The 21,103-nt window shown below is 35.6% G+C and overlaps 1 protein-coding gene across 3 annotated transcripts in view; it reads right to left on the reverse strand.

Moving 5' to 3' along the window:
* The window catches only part of DDC (dopa decarboxylase), a 76,858-nt gene that overhangs the window by 10,179 nt on the left and 45,576 nt on the right, over positions 1-21,103 (reverse strand). For all 3 annotated transcript variants that reach the window (XM_058832886.1, XM_058832885.1, XM_058832884.1), the window contains 6 exons: positions 20,009-20,075; positions 17,794-17,888; positions 15,932-15,999; positions 10,365-10,441; positions 6,548-6,567; positions 5,704-5,802 (listed from right to left, as the gene is read on the reverse strand). In XM_058832886.1, the coding sequence (XP_058688869.1) occupies positions 5,704-5,802; positions 6,548-6,567; positions 10,365-10,441; positions 15,932-15,999; positions 17,794-17,888; positions 20,009-20,075 (426 nt within the window). The remainder of the gene's footprint in view (positions 1-5,703; positions 5,803-6,547; positions 6,568-10,364; positions 10,442-15,931; positions 16,000-17,793; positions 17,889-20,008; positions 20,076-21,103) is intronic.

The following is a 21,103-nucleotide window of genomic DNA, read 5'->3' on the forward strand; positions in this document are numbered from 1 at the left end:
GCAGTACCTTATCCAGTCCTCCTCCTACTGTCTATATCATTAGCTTATTGTTCGCTATCCTAGAAAAAGCAAAAGAAACCAAGCAACCAAGCAACCAACCAAAAAAGGTAAGACAACAAGAGCAACCAGCCATTTCAAGTATACTTTGTCTTCGTGCAACAGCAAGTCTATACCAAAAATTATCTGAAACATCTAAAAATCATGTTTAAAGATTCTTTAGATTTTATCTATTAAAGATTGCAAATGATTTTACAAAAATAAACAACTAAGCCAATGCTTTTGCACTTAGACTTTTTATAAGTTCAAGGACAGTTATTAAACAAAAATGAAATATATCACTTTGGGTCAAGCTTAAATGTTGAATGTTTCATCTCACAGGGACTTCTTCCAAAAGGACAAGGCAAAACAGAAACTACAGAAAAGAGAAAAAAAGAAGAAAAAAAGCCAACACATTCTGCAATCTTAATCATAGCTTTCTGGTGGCTTTTTTATTTCTTAAAATAGAAAAACATAGTTTAGATTGAATTAAAGTATTTCTTCAAACTTTCATATTTGGCTTACTGGTACCCTACACAACCAGCCAGTTTTCCTGTTGTTACCACTTCCGCTCTGCTGTTTGTTACATCCATTTATCATCTCCCTCTAAAATTAGCCTGAAAGCTCTTTGAGTCAGGAATGAGACCAGTAAAATGCTCAATCCTTTCCAAAGGCATTTGAATGTTCTGCTAATATAAAGAGCATGAATTTACAGCAGTGAAATCCAATCAGAAGTATCTGCATACATACAGATACTTGTATGCATAATAAGTGCATGAAAAACATATGTAAAATAGGCACAGGTGTTGTAATGGTCTCCTATCCTCACATTCTATAGCTTTAACCAAACATGTATTTTTCACAGCTCCACAAAATTCTGCACTGCATGTACCATGTCTTAGAAATCAAAGCCATAAAACAAATCATGTTCAATGAGAGAAAAATTTCACAACTGTCCAGCTGAATGTAATCACTAGCTGAATTTCATCAAAATTTATCTGGGTAATAATTGAATGAAACAAACATTTAAAATCTGGCTTACTGTAAGAAGTTTGTACAAGGAAAGTCCAGACCCAAGCTGTCCATTTTATAGCAGGCACTTATGTCCACTTTTTCAACTAAATGATTTTTCAAGAATTTGAAGGAAATAAAAGCAAGGGGAAATAGAAAATTTTTAGTTCAGTCACAAACCAAAATTCTAGAAGTATTTTGCATTCATGTCTGGACGCAGATACTTCTATCCACAGCAACAGTTAACAAACAGCAATAACTGGTAAAGACGCTGGGGGGCACCAAGCATTTTAGGTTTTAGTGACTTGGAAGGAGAGAAAGTGGGTATTTAACTGGCGTTTCAAGTGTATAGCCAAGGCCCTGCACCTTTGAACCATAAGCTGTTATCCTGAATTGCTCTTACAAAGGTTGCTGCAACAGTAAAGTTAAATATTATTAAGCCTGGAAGTTCAAGTTCTGTAAAACTGCAGGGCATTTATGTGCCTCAAGTCCAAAAGCAGTACCCTTGCTCTGGACGTGAGCATGGCAGTAACTCACAGGAAGACACGTGGCTTTAGTCCTTCAGCTTTTCAAGACAGAGAGGTACACTGTGAAAATAAGTCCCGTCTGGAAAACTGCAGACACTGAAACTGAGGATAGGAAAAATGAGAAGTAAAAGACTGACAAGCTGTTCTCAGTTTTCTGCTGAATGTCTACATACCAAGTCTGACCTATGGATATCTTAAGTCTCCAAGTGCTTTTGATTTTAACATCTGTGTCAAGATGTGTCCCTAGTACCATTAATTTAAAGTTGGTTTTCAAATATTATTTAACTTTTCAAAATTATTTTATCTAGAGCTGTTATTTGATTTAATAAAAGTGTGGATAGAAGCAAACCAAATCATATACTGTTTCTAAAACTATCATTTGAGCAATCCCTTCATCAGGTGGGTTCTCAGAGTCGAATCACATGGACTGCGTTAAGTGTCCTGAGGTATCTTGGTATATTGGAACAGAACAGCAGCCCCAATCTTTGCAGTGCAATTTACCTGATTGAAAAAAGAGGCTTGTAAGGAATTGTTATGTGTCACTATTATCTCAGGTATATAAATACCCACTGATCTTCTGCAGAAGAGTGAGAAAGGAAACAAGGGATCTAATTAATTTGGTTATTGGATTAAGGGAAATACCTTACATAATCAGTAATAGGAGCAGTAAACTTGTGAGGCACTGTGATCCCTATTAAAAAAAAAAATCTTTATTTTTCGATGTATGTCTGTGAGTAAATAACTATAACTATATAATTATAACTATAACTACAACTATAACTGCTTTTGCACTGAAGTGTTCAAGCTGAATTTTAATTTTTGGGCAACACCTTCACAAGCTAAGATAGCTTCTGATTGCAGGGAGCTTCTCTGAAGCATCAGAGTACACTACTGTGTATATGCAGATAAGCATACTTGCCTAGTCTTGATCACTTCATATTTTTCTCCTATAAATTTCACTTCTTTGCCTGCCTTAGCCTGCATCCCACTACACTGAAGGGAAATGCTGTCAGAGGAGTCTTCTTAACAGCCACTCTCCAGTTCAAATACTATTTCTAGCATTGCTGTTCTTTACAGTTCCAGTTTCTTGGACTCTACTGTTAAATTTAATGGCATTCATTATCCTCAGTACATTGATTACTTCTGGTCTTAAGGAGGATTAAGTAGAGTCACAACATTCAAACGGCTTGCATATAAAAACACACTAACTCCTAAATGTCTCAAATTAGTTACCAGCTGTTTGAGAGGACTTAAACCAACAAAGGAATAACAAAGAGATGGTCAAGCAGTTCGCAAATAGGCAATTTACAAATGGGCCATTTGGATTTCACATTTATACAGACTTTGAGTGGCTGGCATCAGTCCAAAAGACTGTTGTTGCTGGTTTGCTCTTTTTACATCTCCTCTGTGGCTTTGGGACTTACCTCCAAAATTTTTATCTGTCTCTCCCCACATCCTTCAAAGATGACTATCCTCCCCTTTACCACTGCTTTAAAACCTATACTTTGCAATAGATTAATATGACATGCTGTGTGTGAAGAGTGCATAACTGGAATGTTTGGAAAAAAAAAAAAGTTACTGTATCTAAATCCAAGTCACACATTCTCATCTCACAGGAATATTTTAGTTCCTAAATGCCATCCTTAAGCAAATGCCAAGCTACAGTGGTTATCCCAGTCATTTTGATGTGGACCTTAAGACTGCAAACACAACAAACATCTTTTCCTTAAAATATACTAATAAAAGAGGGGAGAAAACATATTTTTGTGATAGTTTACATCAAGAAAAAAAAAGTTTGTGAAGAGATAGTTACAGACATCTTTGGTCTTCCACACAGAAATTTGCTAACACACAACAAATAGAGTGGGTTCTTAAGGATCTACAGTGGGTTTTTTCCCTCTATATCATGTCAGAAGCTCATCATTATTGAAAATCTCAAATCCCTTTGTAAATAACACCAGGCTGCAGAAAAGAAGCCTAAGTAGAAATCTATAAACACTGATCTTCCCAGAGTTTTCCATGATTTAGGAGCAAACATAGGCATTTCCTTCCCAGATTCTAGCCCAAGGAGCTGCTTCAAACCTCTCCTCTTCTGCCCGACTCTGTTACCCTTTCCTCGGGGTACCTTAATAACACAAGAGACCACTTCTTCCTGCTTCCCCAGTTCCAGCCCCTCTGCTCTCCACTGGAAGGTTGCAATACCTGCCACTGTTCCTAGGTCTTCTCATTCTACCTATGTCCACTCTATCACCCACTCAAATGCGTCTCCAAATCATCATATGCAGCTTCAGAAATAATTCTGGCACCTACCAGGCTTCCCTTAAAACCCAGATGAAAGTCCCAAATACACAGGAGACAGTACCAGCCTGGGACCAAGGAACTGCCTGGGACTGCCTTGGCCAGCAATAGGAGTATAAAAATTGTTATTTACAAGATGCATGTTTGAAAGAAAGCAGCTTCTCAAGGCCAGGCGTGGGGATGAGCAATGTTAGAGTTCACCTAACAAGTGAAGCTAAATTCCAAATTATTTTTAATTTGGAAACTTGTCTATAGGTTGCAAATTTAAACCAATGTCAGGCTGGTTTAGGTACTTCATTACTACTCTACCAAAAGAAAAGTCATCACAATCTACCTGGAGTTTGTGATAATTCCTGAGAAGACAGAAAAAAGTACAAGATAAGAAATGAATTTTTAATTTTTATTTTGCAGCCCGTGATATAATTTTATCAAGATATCTGAAAACTCACAAGAGATACTTTAAATTCTGCTTGAGCAGGGAGCAAATGAAATGCAATTATTTCTTGAAATTTAAGTTCAACAAAGGCTTGCTGCAGATAGAAAAAGATACTTTGGAGCCCACTGAACCAGCATTCATTTGGGTTGGGTAGGGAGGTATGAGGAGAAATTAATTTAATAGTTCCAATTTGAAGATGTGTACAGTGAGAAAAATTCTTCACCTAATTATTCCTCTTGTGTTTTCTTAACTTATTTCTATATCTATACTGAACAATTTATTCCTCACCATAAACCAAACACACTCATTTCAACAAGCCCTTGGAAATCTTAGCTGTCTGAATTACCTTTACAAATGAGAAAACATACAGAGGTTTTACTTTGGAGTCAGTATCTTTAAGAAAAATGCATTTTCTTAGCCTTCCTGAACTGTATTGTCACAAAAAATATTAAAGCTTGGCCCTCAGCTGTGATTCTATGAACACAAGCAGCTTTTGGCAGGACAGTCAGGGAAATATGTGGGAGATAGGGAAAGAGGGAATTTTTTGAATGTAAATACTGACCTGTGAAACCAGCCTGACTAAAGGCCATGCAATTGATATGAGTCTTCCAAAGCTTTTCTAAGGAATTCTTCTGTTTAGTACCAAAATTGAAAGGAATGTGTGTCTGCAAGGAATTTAGTATGCTAGGCTAGGCCCTTAGCTAATGGATATTTTTGTAAATATTTAGAGCCAAGTCACGGCTCTCCCATCACTAGAGGTTTCCCTGAACTTCATAAAGATGAAAGGTATGCTTGGATTTACTGCTACAGAAGAAGTACATATATAGTTTAGACAGGTGCCACGTGTTTTTTAGTGATTAAAAAACTCTTACTTTTTCATCAAGAATAAATCTAGTACTTAGTATTAACCAACTGTAAATTGTACATTTTTTTTTTAACAAAAATATATTTTAAACAGAAAAAAAAGAAACAGCAGAGGTAGACATGACAAATTAGTCACTGTATCCCTTAATCATAATCTAAACATCCTAACAATGCATGCACATTAATAAAGTAAAGAAGTAATGAATATCCATGTGTTTCCACAATAAAACCATGGGTGTGCTCTGGCTTAATTTGAGAGAGAACTTTCTACCATAGTGTAGAAATTCTGAAATCCTAGACTTTTCTTTCCTGAAGAGGAGTACAAAATGAATGGCACCTTTGATCTGGCCAAGATATGAAATTGTGACCTTACATGGGGCAAACAAGCGGCACCCCTGTTGAACTGAGCTGACTAAAACTGTTTCCTGTGCTTTCTGATGTGTACAGAAGTCACGGAGAGTAGACAGGTAGTCAGCTCACTTTCCCTTGCTGTCCCACCACAGGGTACCCAAGAAGGCAATTCCCAGTCACCTTGCGGATGTGCTCCTGCAGCCCCTTGACCCCATACATCCTCAGCACGAACCAGAGCTTCAGGGAGCGGAACCTTCTGCCCAGAGGGATTTGCCAGTGCTGCAACCCAAAGAGAAGAGCCCGTGTCAGAGGTCACCATTGCAGTGACACAGCACAAGGTACGCTCTGCCATGGTTTTGAAGTGAACCACATTGCCACATCCTATGGGCAGTTGTTAGAGCTGAATCAAATAATAGAAGAAATATGTATTCTTGGTTTATTAATACCTGTTTATTAATAGTGCTTAATACTCAAAATTTTCAAATTAAATTTGGCAAAGGAGGTTGGAATTAGAATGGAAGGGTCACAAGGCAAATCAAATTTTCTTTGTGCATCCTGAATTCTCCTCAAAGGCTTTAGAAAGACAAGTATCTGAGAAACTAATATACATTGGCTTGTTTAAAGTTGTGGGGCTAGCATCTACAAAGACATGTTTTCCATTTCAAAACAACAGTGTTTCCATGGTAAAAGATTAAAATAGAGATGCTTTTAATTTTTTTAAAATTGTGTTATTCACTATGTTAAAGAAAAAAACCACCAAACCTGCAACTTTAGGAAATTTCTTTCTACTGCCTAAATCCAAAGATATTGCACACGCAAGACAATTTCTGCCTTTAAACAATTTTTTTTCAAAAAACAAAAAAACAAATTTCTGTTTGAAGAATGTTAAGAAATTTAGCAATATTCATCCTTCTTTTCAAGAAACATAAAATTTGGAAGTTTGTGATATAATGGAAAATAAAGTCCTAAAAATACCAGTACATACAAGTAAGAGTATTAATTATTGCATTGATACTGTACTTACCCGATAATCTGTTACAAGACCTGGAAATTAAAGAAAAAAATGTTCACATTGCATCATCATCATAACAGACAAATACTTTAATCATTCTAATGTTATTGAAAGAATTGTATCTTAGTTATGCTTTACATCTGCTACAAACTTCAGCCTCATCAGTGTCAACAGGACTACTAAATATCTAGCTGGGTACGTGGCAGCATATTAAATGAAGGTGCTTGTAATAACCTTCATTCCTTACCTAGTCAAAATATCCCACTAACAAAGTTTACAGAAGAAACACTATTTTCCTTTCTGTTATACTGCAGATACTATGGAGATGACAGATCAAATATTATATTTATTTTCTTCTTGTAGGGAAAACAAACAGTAGATAAAACAAGTATATTAATTTTGGTTTAAACAGTTTGTAGAATCCCCAGACTCACTTCATAACTAATTTTCTGTTGTCAAATGTCATCGCCTTTACCCTAGTGAACTGGTAACACTCTTTAAAATAATCCACTTCTTAATACCTTTTATACTCATACATATACTTATTGCTAATTCTTTTGGATGTCTAATAAGTGACTGGAAATATTGACTCAGAATTTGACCTGTTCCTGCTTGGAGAATAGTAGCTAGCAATTTTTTTATGGTATTTCTTTTGATGGAGTGAAAGCCCCTTACACAGACAAACTAAGGCACAAAGCAGTCCAGGAAGGCAAGCAGATGGAATTATTAGCTGTCCTTTCTATATGCACACGGTGTCAGGATTCACCTACCTTTTCTTTGAATCAAGGAATTAAACTGATTTCACAGTAAAGTAAACTTGAACACAGTCAGTTACTTGCTGTAAGTCAGTGACAGAAATTAAACGGATGTAATATTTAAAGCACTTCTTTAGGAAGCACCTGCTTAGCTTCCTTATTCTGCCTTATTTCTCTGCAGTGGAGTATAAGCTTCATAGGAGAGTATGTACTTGGATTCCTTGGGAAAACACTAAGTACTCCTGGAATTGTTAGCTGGAAAGTTAAACTGTAGCTTCTGAATTTGACCAGTATATGCCATTTACATAATTTAAGCCTTTATGGCTGAAAGGAGCCTTTCCTTTAGGGAAAAAAAACCAAAAAAACACCAAAAACTTTTTCTTGTGTAACAAGCTCTCTTGCCAATGTTCTCTCATTTGCAGCCAAAACGTAGGAAAAAACATGGTCCTTCTTTCCCTGTAACAGGAGGCCATTAGGTCCGTTAACCTATGTTGGTTTCCAGGTGGTAAAAAAAACCCCAAACCCACAAAACAGCCAACAATCAATTAACCTCTTCCTGGACTTCAGGAAATGAGTGTGATTTTCTCCGCTTGGTAATGAGGTAAATTGATAACATTCATATTATTCTGCATTGTAGCAGCCACTTCTGTTTGATAGCTGCAAGACTGGCAGCAAAGAGAGTAAAGCAACCGGTAGCAGATATATAATCCTATGCTCCTGTAAGGGGCTATATCTAATGATCCACGACAACTCCTTTCACAAGCTGTGAAGCAGAATGTAATCAATGATTAGTGCTTGATTCCTTGATTACAAGCCTTAGTCTTACATCTGTATTTAACCAGGAGGAATTGCATTGTGGGAACGTATGGGGTGCTCACAATAGAGTATAAAGCTGCATTCTTCTAACACTGCCATGAGGATTTGACCTATATCCTGGGTTTCCAGGCAAGCTAGTATAATCTTCCTGGTGTGATGATGCAAATCACATAAAATTATAATTAATGACAAAATAAAGAGTCTCCCTTTGGGTCCACACATAATTGCCATATGGTTATTAAGAGTAATTGATCACAGATAAGATATATTTTCCACTCATTTAAATTCTTGAGTGAAAGATGAGCAAATTCAGAAATACTACTTCATTTACTTAGCAAACCAGGATAGGAATTCTTAGACCTGAGAATACTGAGAAATCAAGACCCTCCATTTGACAAGTCATATTTCCAGGAGTGCTGACATCCCATAAATCACACAGGGGTCAGTGGGGACTGCAGCACCTTCGTGTAGCAAATTTGACTGTTTATTGAAGGAGTAAGTGTGTGTTGGAAGTTTAACCAGAAGTCTTTGTATTTGAAAAGTGTTGTCCAACTCCTTGGAAAATTGATCTAGAATGGGAATGGAGTATAGAAAAAAAACAGCATTCCTAGACTGCTAGTAATAGGCTGATCTCCTTGAAATCATTGTTAGATCACATAACATGCAATCACCCTTCTGAAGGCAAAATGAAGGCTAAAGAACTCTTTCTCCAACTGGGGTGATAAAGTTTTCAGGTCAACTAGGTGGCCTTACTGAAACTACCTGTTTTTAAGAAACATTTGGTTTTCTTCAAGTATTATTTAACCCAGGTATATGAAAAGTTCTTGTATCAGCACTATCAGCTGTCCCAAGAATATATTTCAGTTTTAGTTAAGGCTGAAATTTTTTGCCTGAAGATAAATATTTTTAATCTATATAAAGTTAAGGCTAGTCCCTTGAGTGTATTTGTTGTAACTTGTATATTCCATTAGAAAAGGCAAAAAAAAAAAAAAAAAAAAAAAAAAAAAAAAAAAAAAAAAAAAGTCTATTTTTTTTCTTAACAATTTGAGCCGTTAGAGGGTGAACATCAACTCCAGAATTACTTCATGTTACTGTTTAGTGCATTGTTCTATGTTTGCATTCCTTGGAAATGGAGGAAAGGAATAAAATGCAAGGTTTATGTAATTTCAGGATTAAGGCACATGAATCCATTTTTCCTAGGGCTTTTTAGTGAATAGTGGAATTCTGGATGGTATTAATTTAAATGTCAATGAGTTCATAGCCATAACAGGATGTACTTCTGAACACAGATCAGCACCAGCAATTCCAGGAAAATTATGAGGTTGAAAATATGGTAAGACCTTCTACAGATGATTTACTCTCCTCAAAAAGTTAGGAGGGAACTCCCACCACATGCACTGCTGTGGCATTCTTCACAATTATTTAGCTAATAACCAAATGAGCAAAAATGGGCTTCAGGAGGGCAAATACCACTCTGCAGTTGCTAGGTATGTGCAGGGACCACCACTAATCCATTAAGAAGCTTTGTACAGAGCCTGAGATTTATAAGCTCTTTGTGAGCATTTTGTGAAGAGCTTTCATGAGCACTTTGTACAAGACAGATAGGGCACTCTTACAGTCTTTCTCTGCAGCCATAAGAACATGAGAGCTACAGCATAATGTTCCAGAAAGCTATCACTCAAAAGTAGTGCACAGACAGCAAACACAGTTCACCCCTTCTTTGTAGTTTCAGGGAGTGTTTGTTCCTCACATAGGTTTCTGAAAAATTTGAATCAGAGCTTGCATGAATAACTAAGAAAAAAAGTCACAGACCTTGGAAACTCTAAAACCAAATCAGACCCTGAAATCATTCTGGAGAAAGATGTGTTAGGGAAGACAAGTTAAGGGACTTGTTACACAATACCCAATAATATGTTTATCTGACAGCCAAAAGATAATAAGAATTTTCTCAACACTCCTGCAATCAATCAGTGGTAAGTCTGAAACTGGGAAAATCCCCACAGAAAAGTAGTAATGCATAATGCTTTATGAAATTACTTTCCTTGTATTGCTTTTAACTAACTAAAATCTCACTAGACATGTATTTGCACTTTAATAAGCTTAGCTCCCTAGTCTGATCAGAAAATGCAAACAGCCTCCTAAACAACTTGGGTAGTTTAAGAATTGCCATTTTCATCTTCAGTCCTGTTTGTTTTTTTTTCCATTAAATATCACAGTGCAAACAAAATAATTATAATCTCATTTAATTATAAAATTACCAGACTCCTGATGGTGATGCTGCAGGTAGAGAGGTTCTAATTTAAAGGCACCTATTAAATCTGATCTTTTTTTCACCCTGTATAAAAAAAGGAAAGAAATAAAATTGAGAAATTTAAGAATAAAGACTTAAGGGATTAAATTTCCACAAGAAGTGAAGTCAAATTGAATGTGTTTAAACTGGCATATTTCCTGAGCACAGCCTGTGCCATTTTCAGTGCTTTTTCACAGCCATATCAGTACTGTACTTACAAGTAGTTAAGTGTAAGGCTCAGCAGGAACGGGCAGCATGACTGCACGACTGCATATTTAAAAACAGACAAGAAACAGACATAGAGGATCTTTTTATGGTGATAGACACTCACACCAGAATGTGAGACTTGCTGAAGCAATGTTAATGTTTGCAGTCAACAGAAGTTGTCTTGAAATTACTGCAGTACAAAGCTGTGTGGGAAGAGCTGTTGCTTCCTAAACATTGCACAGAGCCACGCTGAGGGTGGTGCTTTGGGGGTGCTGGCCACTGTCTCTCCATGCTTCTATGGAAGCAGCAACAGCAGCCATCAGAAGGGACAAGCCCCCACTCCTGACTCAGGCTCCCCTCTTGTACCACCCTGCCATTAGCTGGATCCACTACACAGTTCCTGACAGACATTCTACAGCACAATGTTACACTGGGATGTGTAGCTTACTATTGCCAGCTAGGGCTGGCATGAGTAGATTGAGGTTCAAAAGCCAGTGTGTCCCTTTTATAGAGAATAAACTGTGTTTTTTCAGTGATTAGTAACAAGATTTTTCTGGTTCATGCTTCATGCTAAGTAAATCTGACTCACCCCCACAATTGTTGGGGTTTACAGAAGCAGAAGAAATCATAAATCAAAAAGTGAAAGACTGCTACATCATTATATCATGCCTATAAATATATTCAAAAGTAAGCAAAAATTATATCAACACAGGGATACTCTAAATGACAAAAGTCCAAAACTTTTTTATGTGTTTTAATCATTTAATGTAGAATTTTAAATTTCTAACTAAAAATCTAATTTCCAGTATTTTAGTGTGTGTATATATAAGTGCACTGGCCAGTACATACTCCCACTCTCATTCACATCTAGGCTGTGGTCATGTAGCATCTTATTCAAACAAAAAAAAGCCTTCTTCTCACTAATGGTCAGAGAACTACCAAGGTCAACAGCTACATATTTGCTTTTAGGTATGGGAAATACATATCTGAAAATAAATAAACTTAGGCACATGAAAAATAGCAACAGATTTTCAGATAAAATAAAAACATTTAATAACCTAATTATTGCTAGAAATGTCCTGTGGACAAAAAGAAGAAAACAATAACCACAAACAGGTTTAATTTGGATAAATATTTTTAACAAATTGTAGGTTGTTCTACTGTAGTTTATTTTAAGTGTTTGATTACTTTGATATATTCCCGTTTCAGTAGCTCATTCTCTATGCAGCTAATCCAAGTTACAAGCAATGTCTTTAGATGTTCTGTGAGCGCTTAATTTCTTCTCCTGTAAGAAGGTGTATTAAACAATGGAACAGGTAACTATTCTGCAGCAACATCCAGCTTAGAAGACACAAAAATGACATGGAAGTTTCTACAGGCAGAGCATACAGGAAGGGTGCTGCCACATTCTGCAAGTAGGCCCACACCTCAGGTGAGTCCCAAGTGCTCAGGAGGTTCACGCCAGAGTGCTCAGTGCTCAAGGTCTCTGTCATAATGGTGGGCTCCCACCTCAGACAGAGCTGGCTCCCACCAAGACAGAACTGGTAAAGAAGGAGATGTCAGTAAGCTGATAGCTTACAATGGATACCCAGATACTTCTTCTGGAGAAAAGTCTGGTATCTGCACAAGGGGTGCACAGGTGGATGACCTGTTGTCAGATGGCTGCATTACAAGACAGAGATAACAGGCTGTGTGGTAGTAGAGGGACTGAAACAGAGGTGGCTCCAGAACCATACACCTACAGTGGATAACACTGAGCTTGAGACACCTTGGACCCTGGTGATCAATAAAAGCAGGACTCCAACCTCCACCCTCCAACATTCAGATCAAAATCAGGTATGATTCTTTAGAGGTTTTAGATGTCTGTGAGCAAGGCAAACAAGGAGAGCGAGCCTACATCAGGAGCCACATGGTGATTACTGTAAGAAGAAAAGTTGAGTCACTATAGTGGGTCACTCTCTGTTAAAGGGGCTCTGAGGCACCCATCTACCAGTGTGAAAGATGCTCCTTGACTACCTCCCAAGATGAAAATCATAGGCTAGATGATCTCCAGAAGTCCCTTCCAACCCTAACAAATCTGTGATCCTGTAAATATGTATTTCACAAATTATATTGGTAAACTAGAAGTTTTTTAAGGTTGGATGTTATGCTAATAGACCAAGACCTAGCATAAGTAGTACAGATTCACATATTACGTACTCATAATACAAAATGCACAACAAAATTCCTGGTGAAATAAGTGATGAAAATCTGTGAGAAGTGACTTACTTGAATTGTACATCTCCAGGTTTTACTCCAGCAGTATTTTGTGCATTTTTAATGACAGATAAAAAGGTGGCCTCATATTATGAACCAGCAGGAAAATTTCACTTCAGTTTGTCTTCAAGAAGATTGTTCAAGCTTGTTCAACTGAAGTCAGGAAGTAAAATACAATTTCATTTTAAGCAGTCTTCAAGACCAGGCTGGATGGGGCTTTGAGTAACTTGGGCTAGTGGAAGGTGTCCCTGCACACGACAGTGGGCTTGGAAGTAGATGATCTTTACGTTCCCTTCCAACCCAAACTATTATTCTAACCCAAGAGAGCACAGGTTCTGTGATCTACAGGTAAGTATTTCCTGTAAGCACCTTTTTCCAGTTACATAAAGACCCTTCCCAATCAAAAGGTAACACTTAAACCCTGAAAAGAATAATAAAAGTCAAAAACACCATGACATTGCAAGATTATTATTTTCACTCTCTCTGAATGAAGACACTTCCTCCTATTTTATAATATTCCCAAGTATCAATTAAACAAGTCAGGAAAAACTGACTATAGTTTCAAGACAAAGTCTCTAAAGGACTCTAATATTTGAATATAGAAAATACACCCTTATTGGACTGGCTGTACTAAATTAGTTTCTATAGGAAATTAACAGTTCTTTTCTTTACATCAGGAAGTCTGAGAATATTTTGCAAAAGCTTTATAATGAAATTGTCTCCAAATCTGAAACTACATCAGTGCCACATATCACACTGAGTACTTACATAATTACATTACAGATCTAATGGGTAGATTATTTTAATCAGCTTGCAGTGAAAAGAAATGCAAATGTTTACTGGGGAAAGTGCTGAGGAGTCAGGGTTATTTTGAAGTTTGCCCATCAATGGAACTCAGATTACTTAGGTTCTGAAATGGTGTTTAGTATTTACTGAACGCTTTCCATATTATCATAGATCTTAATAATATACATAATTATAATATTTAATATATAATATATATTATATATAATATATAATATATAATATATTATATTATATTATAAGATATATTATATAATATATATAATATATAATATTATAATATATATTATATTTAATATATAAAATATATTATATATAATATATATTATATATAGATAATATATAATATATTATGTACTATGTATATTAATATATTATAAACATATAATAAAAATAATACATATTATTTATTATATAATTATAATAGATATAATATTACAATACTTAATAATTTTCATGGATCTTAAGAGGACTACTTATCCTACAGTTACTTATTTTTTACCATCCTTCATAGTTTATTATAACTTTTCACCTTCTCAGGGAGTGTTACTTTTGGTAAAACAGATGAATTTTGGATGTGGGCTTTAGAATTAGCTGGACAATGGACTTGGCTTCAAGACAAAGAGTTTACGTGTATATTTATTCTGTATTATGTGAATAACCCCTATACATAAATGCCTAGCTGAATTGAAGCCCGAGTAGCTATAGTTGTGAAATTTTTACTTTGAGTAAGGAGACATTATAAGGTCTCTTCAGAGTCCTTGTACTGGATTCATCCTACCTATGAAAACGAGGATTTTAAGCAATAGCTTATCTAAACAAAACAGAACAACCCAACAAGAAACAAAATGCAGAAAAAATATTTTTCTAAGTTTAAAGTCTGAGCTTTACTACGAATAACCTAAAATCACCTGAGACAGGAACTCACAGTGTGATTGTATATAACTTGTTTTACTGGAAAGACAGGTAAAAGACCTTTAACATAGTTCCACAGGATTTTCAGGGAAAGCAGAATTAATGAGAAACTAAACTATTAGGGACTAGACTGTGGTTCCTAATTGTTCTACAAACACTGAAGAGAATGATAGTGTATTGTCTAATTTGCAAGCTTCCAACAATGTCTTTGAGTAATGAGAAAAAGACAGGAGGAACTAGTGAAGGAGTTTGTTTCATCATCTTTCTACGTCCTTACACACAGAGACACAGCACGTTATGGGGTGCTGCTGCTACTGATGAACTAGGGTCAAAATGTAAGCCAACCACCCTAAGGAAAAGGAAAAAACACAGTATGTTGGAAGATTTAAAATGCCTACATCAGCTGAAATACTAAAGTAAAAACCATATTATATTACCTGAAAAGTCTACTTTGCCAGATAAATTAAAAAGAGACAAAGGTTAACCAAAAGCAACTGAGTGATCACTGTCTTACATTTACTCCTCTTTTAAATAAAGTGATCTATTTCTGGATGGTGTTTTGGAGTCTTCCTTTTTTTCGCTTTTGCAAATTTTGTTCTATTATAACTGAAATTAATGTTTTAATTTATTTTGATAAATAGTCTGCATTTGTTGAATAGATGTTTTACTAATAAGTACCATTAATTGTGATGTTGGTAGTCATTTAGTTTGGGACAAAACAGGATCATCTACTATGGAATGTTTTTAACAAAACCATGCTATTATTACTGCCATGATACTTCGCTTTGTTTGGAAGTATGTCTATGGATTTCTATTTTGGCATCATTTATTATACAAATGTCTCTGATGTCATCATCTGGGAAAACTGAAAGTCAGTACAAAATTACATAAATAGGCCTTTTTGAAATCAGCTGCTTTTCATCAGCCAAACCTTAAGCATTTTTAGAAAGGCTTTTAAAAGAATCAAACCAAAAAAATGTTATTGAAAAGGAATTAAAAAAAAAAAAAAAAAAAAAAAAAGCCCTGTTTAGCATGCACTGATATCCTTAAAATAATTTTTTTTATTTATATTTTAAACATTCCCAAAATGGAGCAAGTATAAATCTGCAGATTTTTTGGGACTTCTCTCTCTTTCTGGAACATAATACAGAGCTCAGGCCTGTTTTGAAATTTCACGTTTTTGAAACTTGAATTGAATGAAAGTTTGAATTGATAAATAATTTATAAGACTTAAAGTTATGCAGTTCTCCTCATTTAAATTGAGAAATATAAAAAATGTCTACTGCTAGAAAGGAAGACTAATATAACCTCATTTTTGTCTCTTGTAATGTTTCCCTGTACTGTACTACTTACCACATTGCAGAGCAGTCAAAATTCACTAGAAGCCATTTGTGAGGATTAAAGTTAAATGAATCTGCAAACTGAGAATGGATAAATAAAAACAGAATTACGAAAGAGAAAAGGATCCATGTGCTAATGATATGACTTTGTCAAATTGTCTGTGTAACTATGAATCAGTTCCTGAATTAGATCTTTATAATGTTCATATTGATGTAACTTTATTTAGTAACTGTTGTAGTTAAATCTTCATTTATTTTGGGAGTGGAATTCATGTTAGGTATGCAGTTAGGCTAGTGATATTATCAACATTTTGAGCATTTGCTTACAATTATACTTTCTTAATATGTATGCTATGGAAAAGTGTGTATCTTATTGTGATCTTAAATAAATAAATTAATCTGCATACTCAGAAACATTCACTGGGGTTCATAATCACATTTTCCAATAAAAATCCAATTCCCTAAGCTTTCGACTTCCAATAATACTAAACTAAAACATAAAAAATTAATATATAGCAAGAAATTCTGTATGTAATTCAGAATCTGCACATCATATTCCTTCAAAAAATCACAACTGACGAGGAATTTTTTTTTTTTTAGTAGGAATTATTGCTTCATCTAAATCAAAAGAAAAGCTACCAAAAAGTAAGCACTTGCAATAAATACATATTTATACACCATGTGCCAGGCCTGGTTTACTTGATATATTTAGGTGGGGCATCAGAAGAAACCCAGATGGGTAAGATGGACACCATTTCGGAAAGGTTTCATCCATGTTTTCTGTTTTAACAAAGGCAGAAGTCACCAGCCTTAAAAAGCTGGGGATGGGGACCTGGCAGCACCAAGGTCTGACTACTCCATATAGCACTCTTCTGTTCTCATTTGCTTCTCATAACCTTCCCGTCACCTGTAAACAATTAACAATTGCTCTAATAAGAGATGATCTGTCTGTCTGTCTCTCTACCTATCTATACATCTATCTAGCTATCTCCCTGCACTATGTAAGGTAGGAAACCTATCCATGGTTATTAAATATTTACTCTTATGACAAATACTGGTCCAGACAAGGGATGCTGTTTCATTTCCTTCAGGAACCAATAACAATAATTCAAAAAATACTCCCCCACAGGAAATTACAACAAGCTTCATTTGCTGATAAAAAAGAGACAGAAAGAAATGCTTTATTTGTGAGGGGGTTTTCCCTCCTCTTCTTCATTAGTCACTGCCTATCAGTCCTGTGTTTAAACTTCTGGCTTTACCAAACAGTAATATTTTCTCCACTGACATGGAAGACAAGGACTTATCTGACTGAGGGGAGCAGCAGGAAATTGAAGTATTCTTATCTAAGCAACTGAATGCCAAGTAGTTCAGCAAGGCAGGGGAAAAGGAACAGCAGTGCTGTTGGGGGAATATTTAATTGAGGTCTCTTGGTTATTAAACCCTGTCTGTTTCAGATACAGCTACTGGCTCTATACTATATGACTTTCAGGATGTAAGAAGAAAACCAGACAAAATGAGCTCATTAATCTGTCAAAATTATTTTTTTCTATCTTTTTGGTGTAATGTAGAATTAGGATGTTACAAATATGTCTTTAGCGATATTTGGCAAACAGATCTTCTTTTCTATTTGTTGATTCAGTACTACTTGTTATTCTGAATGACAAACTTCTTATAGAGGGGTACTCACATACTCCCAGTATAAACCATTAAAAATTTAAGTAATGTAATAGAATGTGCAGATTTGTAGTGCAAACTGAGGTGCAGCTTACTCAGAGATTCTGGAAGAGCCATTAATCTTGGGTGCGTAAGAAACACACAAATTCCACAAAAGAGCAAGGTTTCAGCAGGCTGATAGAGAAAAAAACACTCATTCACCTCCACTCCATTTAAAAGATGCCTGAATTCAGGGCAGATGAAAGCACTTCCCGCATAGGCTGCATCAATATGCATCCAGATATTTTCCTTATTACCTAAAAAAATTGACAGAAATAAACAGCAGATTAAAAAGCCCAATTATTTTGCATGAAACCAAGTGCCTGAGAGATTTCACTTTGATGTTTTTATTTTCCCAATTTAAAATTAAATTAAGAGATTAAATGTTTCCACCATCTGGTTTTTCATTAATTTATAAAATGTATATATAACATATTATTTTTCCTTCCCACTACTGGAAAAAAGTTATAGAACCATAGAATATCCTGTATTGGAAAGGACCCATAAGGGTCATAATCTCTAGGTTTATCTTAATAAAATTAAGCAACATAAATTATTTTGTGGTTTTAATTTAAGAACCATTATAAAATACACTTTAAAAAATGTATCTACAGATTTAGCTATCATTTCTATTGTAATAAAACTACTTTAGCAGGAGAAGATAGAATATTAGCTGTGCTCCCCACTTCTAACTCATGAATCACAAACACTTTTCTAAACAGTACTTTTTACATATTTATAAATGTGCATGCACAGGCTTTTGAACTATGTGCAGCAAACTATTTATTTCAAGAATAGAGACACATGCAAATGCAAGCACTGAAATGCTAAGGAAAGTGCTACTTTTGATTAGTCACTGAATGATTTCTGCAGAAATATTTTGGCATATGAGCAGCTCACGTATATTCTGTAATAAAGTATTGACCATCTATGCACTGTTTTAATGCACTCAGTAACAATTGTGGTCCATCAGTTAACAGCTGAAACCCACATTACATCTCTGCAGTGGCCACCAAATAATTCTGGTAGCTATTTCCACTTACAGAGGTATATCCACCGAGATCTGCAGTTGGGCACCAAGTTCATGCTGAAATCTGCATTGTTGTGAACTAAATTTTCTTTTTGCATTAATGTCTGGGAAAGCTAATACAATATTATTCACAACATCCACAACTTAGGTTTATTTGAATGAATGTTGAAAGTTTAACTGATTATCTATTTTTAAATATGCTTGGTTTGAGAGGCTGCTTTTATATCAAAAGACTGCTCCTCATGTATGCTAAAGAAAAAATTAAACAAAAAAGCTAGCACGAGACTTCTGATTTCACTGGTATGCCATCCTTCTGCTGGGCTCTGCTGCACAAGCAGGGAATCATTGAAGTGAAACAGATGATTACTAGCTACACCTAAATGTATCAGTGTGACTGTTTTAATAGGTCTATAGGAATAATATAAACAGCAAAATAATCTGTAGCTGCTAAGTAGACTATTAGGAAACTGTTTAAAAAGAAGGATTAGGAGAAACCGAGTCTCTGGGGTTTGTGCTGAAAGGCAGGAAACCTCATAGAGCAAATGACCACCATACAAGCCCCAAAGTTTACAGCCCCACCTGAATAAATTAACAGGACTTCAAATCAAGCTGTGTTTCTTTGAAGTTGATTCCAGTTGCTTACAGCTATGGATTTCCTGTTTTAAATGTACACTTGAAGAGATATGGTATGCTTTGGTAGCATTCTCATCAACCAGCAAACATGATTTGACCAAGTCCTGCTGCAGATCAAAGCTTGACACAATAAACCATAACACAGAAAGAAATACCTATGAAGAGTCCCTGACTCAATCACTGTATTAAACACACTGGAATTTGTCCTGTTTTCTTGAAAGAACAAGGAAATTGGGAAGGAGAGAGTAAGGATTAAGAATAGATGGAGATTTTTGGTGGATATTCCCCTGCCTTTTATAGTTGTTAGAACAAGACAGAAACAATACACTTGGTGCAGACCAGAATTAAGAGTTCAACTTTTCCTGATATTCAGCATTGCTCTTGATGCCCTTGCAGGTAGAAGAGCTTGAAGAAGTGTGTTACAAACCGAGGCATTTACAGTAATTCTTATCTGACAGTACTCCAAAATAATGTGTCCTCCCCCCCGCCACACTCCCCAGAAAAGAAGCCTTAAGGCAATGTCCTCCAACTCTTCTAACAGCCTGAGAAAGCACATTTGCTGTTTGACATAATATTAGAAATAAAACTATAATTTATGGTTTCATCTATAAATAGCTTTATTGAATTTGGACACTGACACTGCATGTCCTGGAAATGACTCAGCATGGCTTAAACTGGTATCTGCAATTTTAGAAAGCAGCAGCAAAGACTTACAAATAGGACCCAGCTCTAACAGCTTGTCAAAGGAGCAGCAAGGGGTGGTTCCCAGTGTTGCACAGAACTGCAGAGCCAAAAACAAAAAAAAAAGAAAAATAAAGGGTTACAGCATAGAAAAATACCAAAAAGAATAGATACTATAGAACAACAAAAAAATATGTTAGTCATTACCTATCCTTAGTGGAACTTTTAAGACTGTGGGTAGGTTTTTTTTAAAGCTCCCATAACAGGCCATTGAAGCAGATGCATAAAATAAAATGTTTATATAAAATTGAATGATAAGTCCTGTAGTATAGGCACAGTGTTGTGCCAATACTGTATTTTATGTATTTTCTATATGTTCCACATACTTATTGTGTGGCTCAACACTACCCTAACATATGAAAATCCCATCAAAATCATTTGCAGTTCATGGTAAAGAAGCAAATTCTGAACTTGAGCAACTCAAAGGTGCTGGAATTACTGTTGACAGAACAGATCGACAAATGTTGCTGTCATGCTCACAGCCACAGCTCTGCAACAGAGATTTGTAACCAGTTTATGCTCAAGAGATATGCAACCTGGAACCTGTTCACTAGTAGCATATGTTCACTATTTGGCTTGCAAGACTTTCACAGAGAAACTTCTCTCAGATTCATCCTAAAACACCAGAACAGTTCTTCCTTCATTCTATTCATGTCTCATCTAATGTATCCTCCTGTATGACCAGTGGGCCAAAAGCAGAGGTAACATAAACACTGAAGTTTCACAGTAGAAAGAGAATAAAACGAGGTGAAAATGAGCTATTGTAATTTATTTGGAATATGCAGGTAGAATTTTAATAAAAATCTCAACTACCAAAGGCATATAAACGGACATTATTTTATTTTTCATTGCTACACTTATGTTTTAAATACCCTGTCTTATTTCTGAAAGTACTAATAAAGGCTGAGTACGGTTTTTGTTTTTTATTAGATTTTTACATAATAAAAGACACTTTATAGTTTAAATAGAGAAATAAAGTATGCTGTATTCTAGTCAGAGTACTGAACTACAAAAGAATTAGACAATTTATCCAAGGTCATATATAAACTACAGTATAGCTAGGAGATG

The sequence above is a fragment of the Poecile atricapillus genome, chromosome 2 (assembly GCF_030490865.1).
Source record: "Poecile atricapillus isolate bPoeAtr1 chromosome 2, bPoeAtr1.hap1, whole genome shotgun sequence".
Classification (NCBI taxonomy): domain Eukaryota; kingdom Metazoa; phylum Chordata; class Aves; order Passeriformes; family Paridae; genus Poecile; species Poecile atricapillus.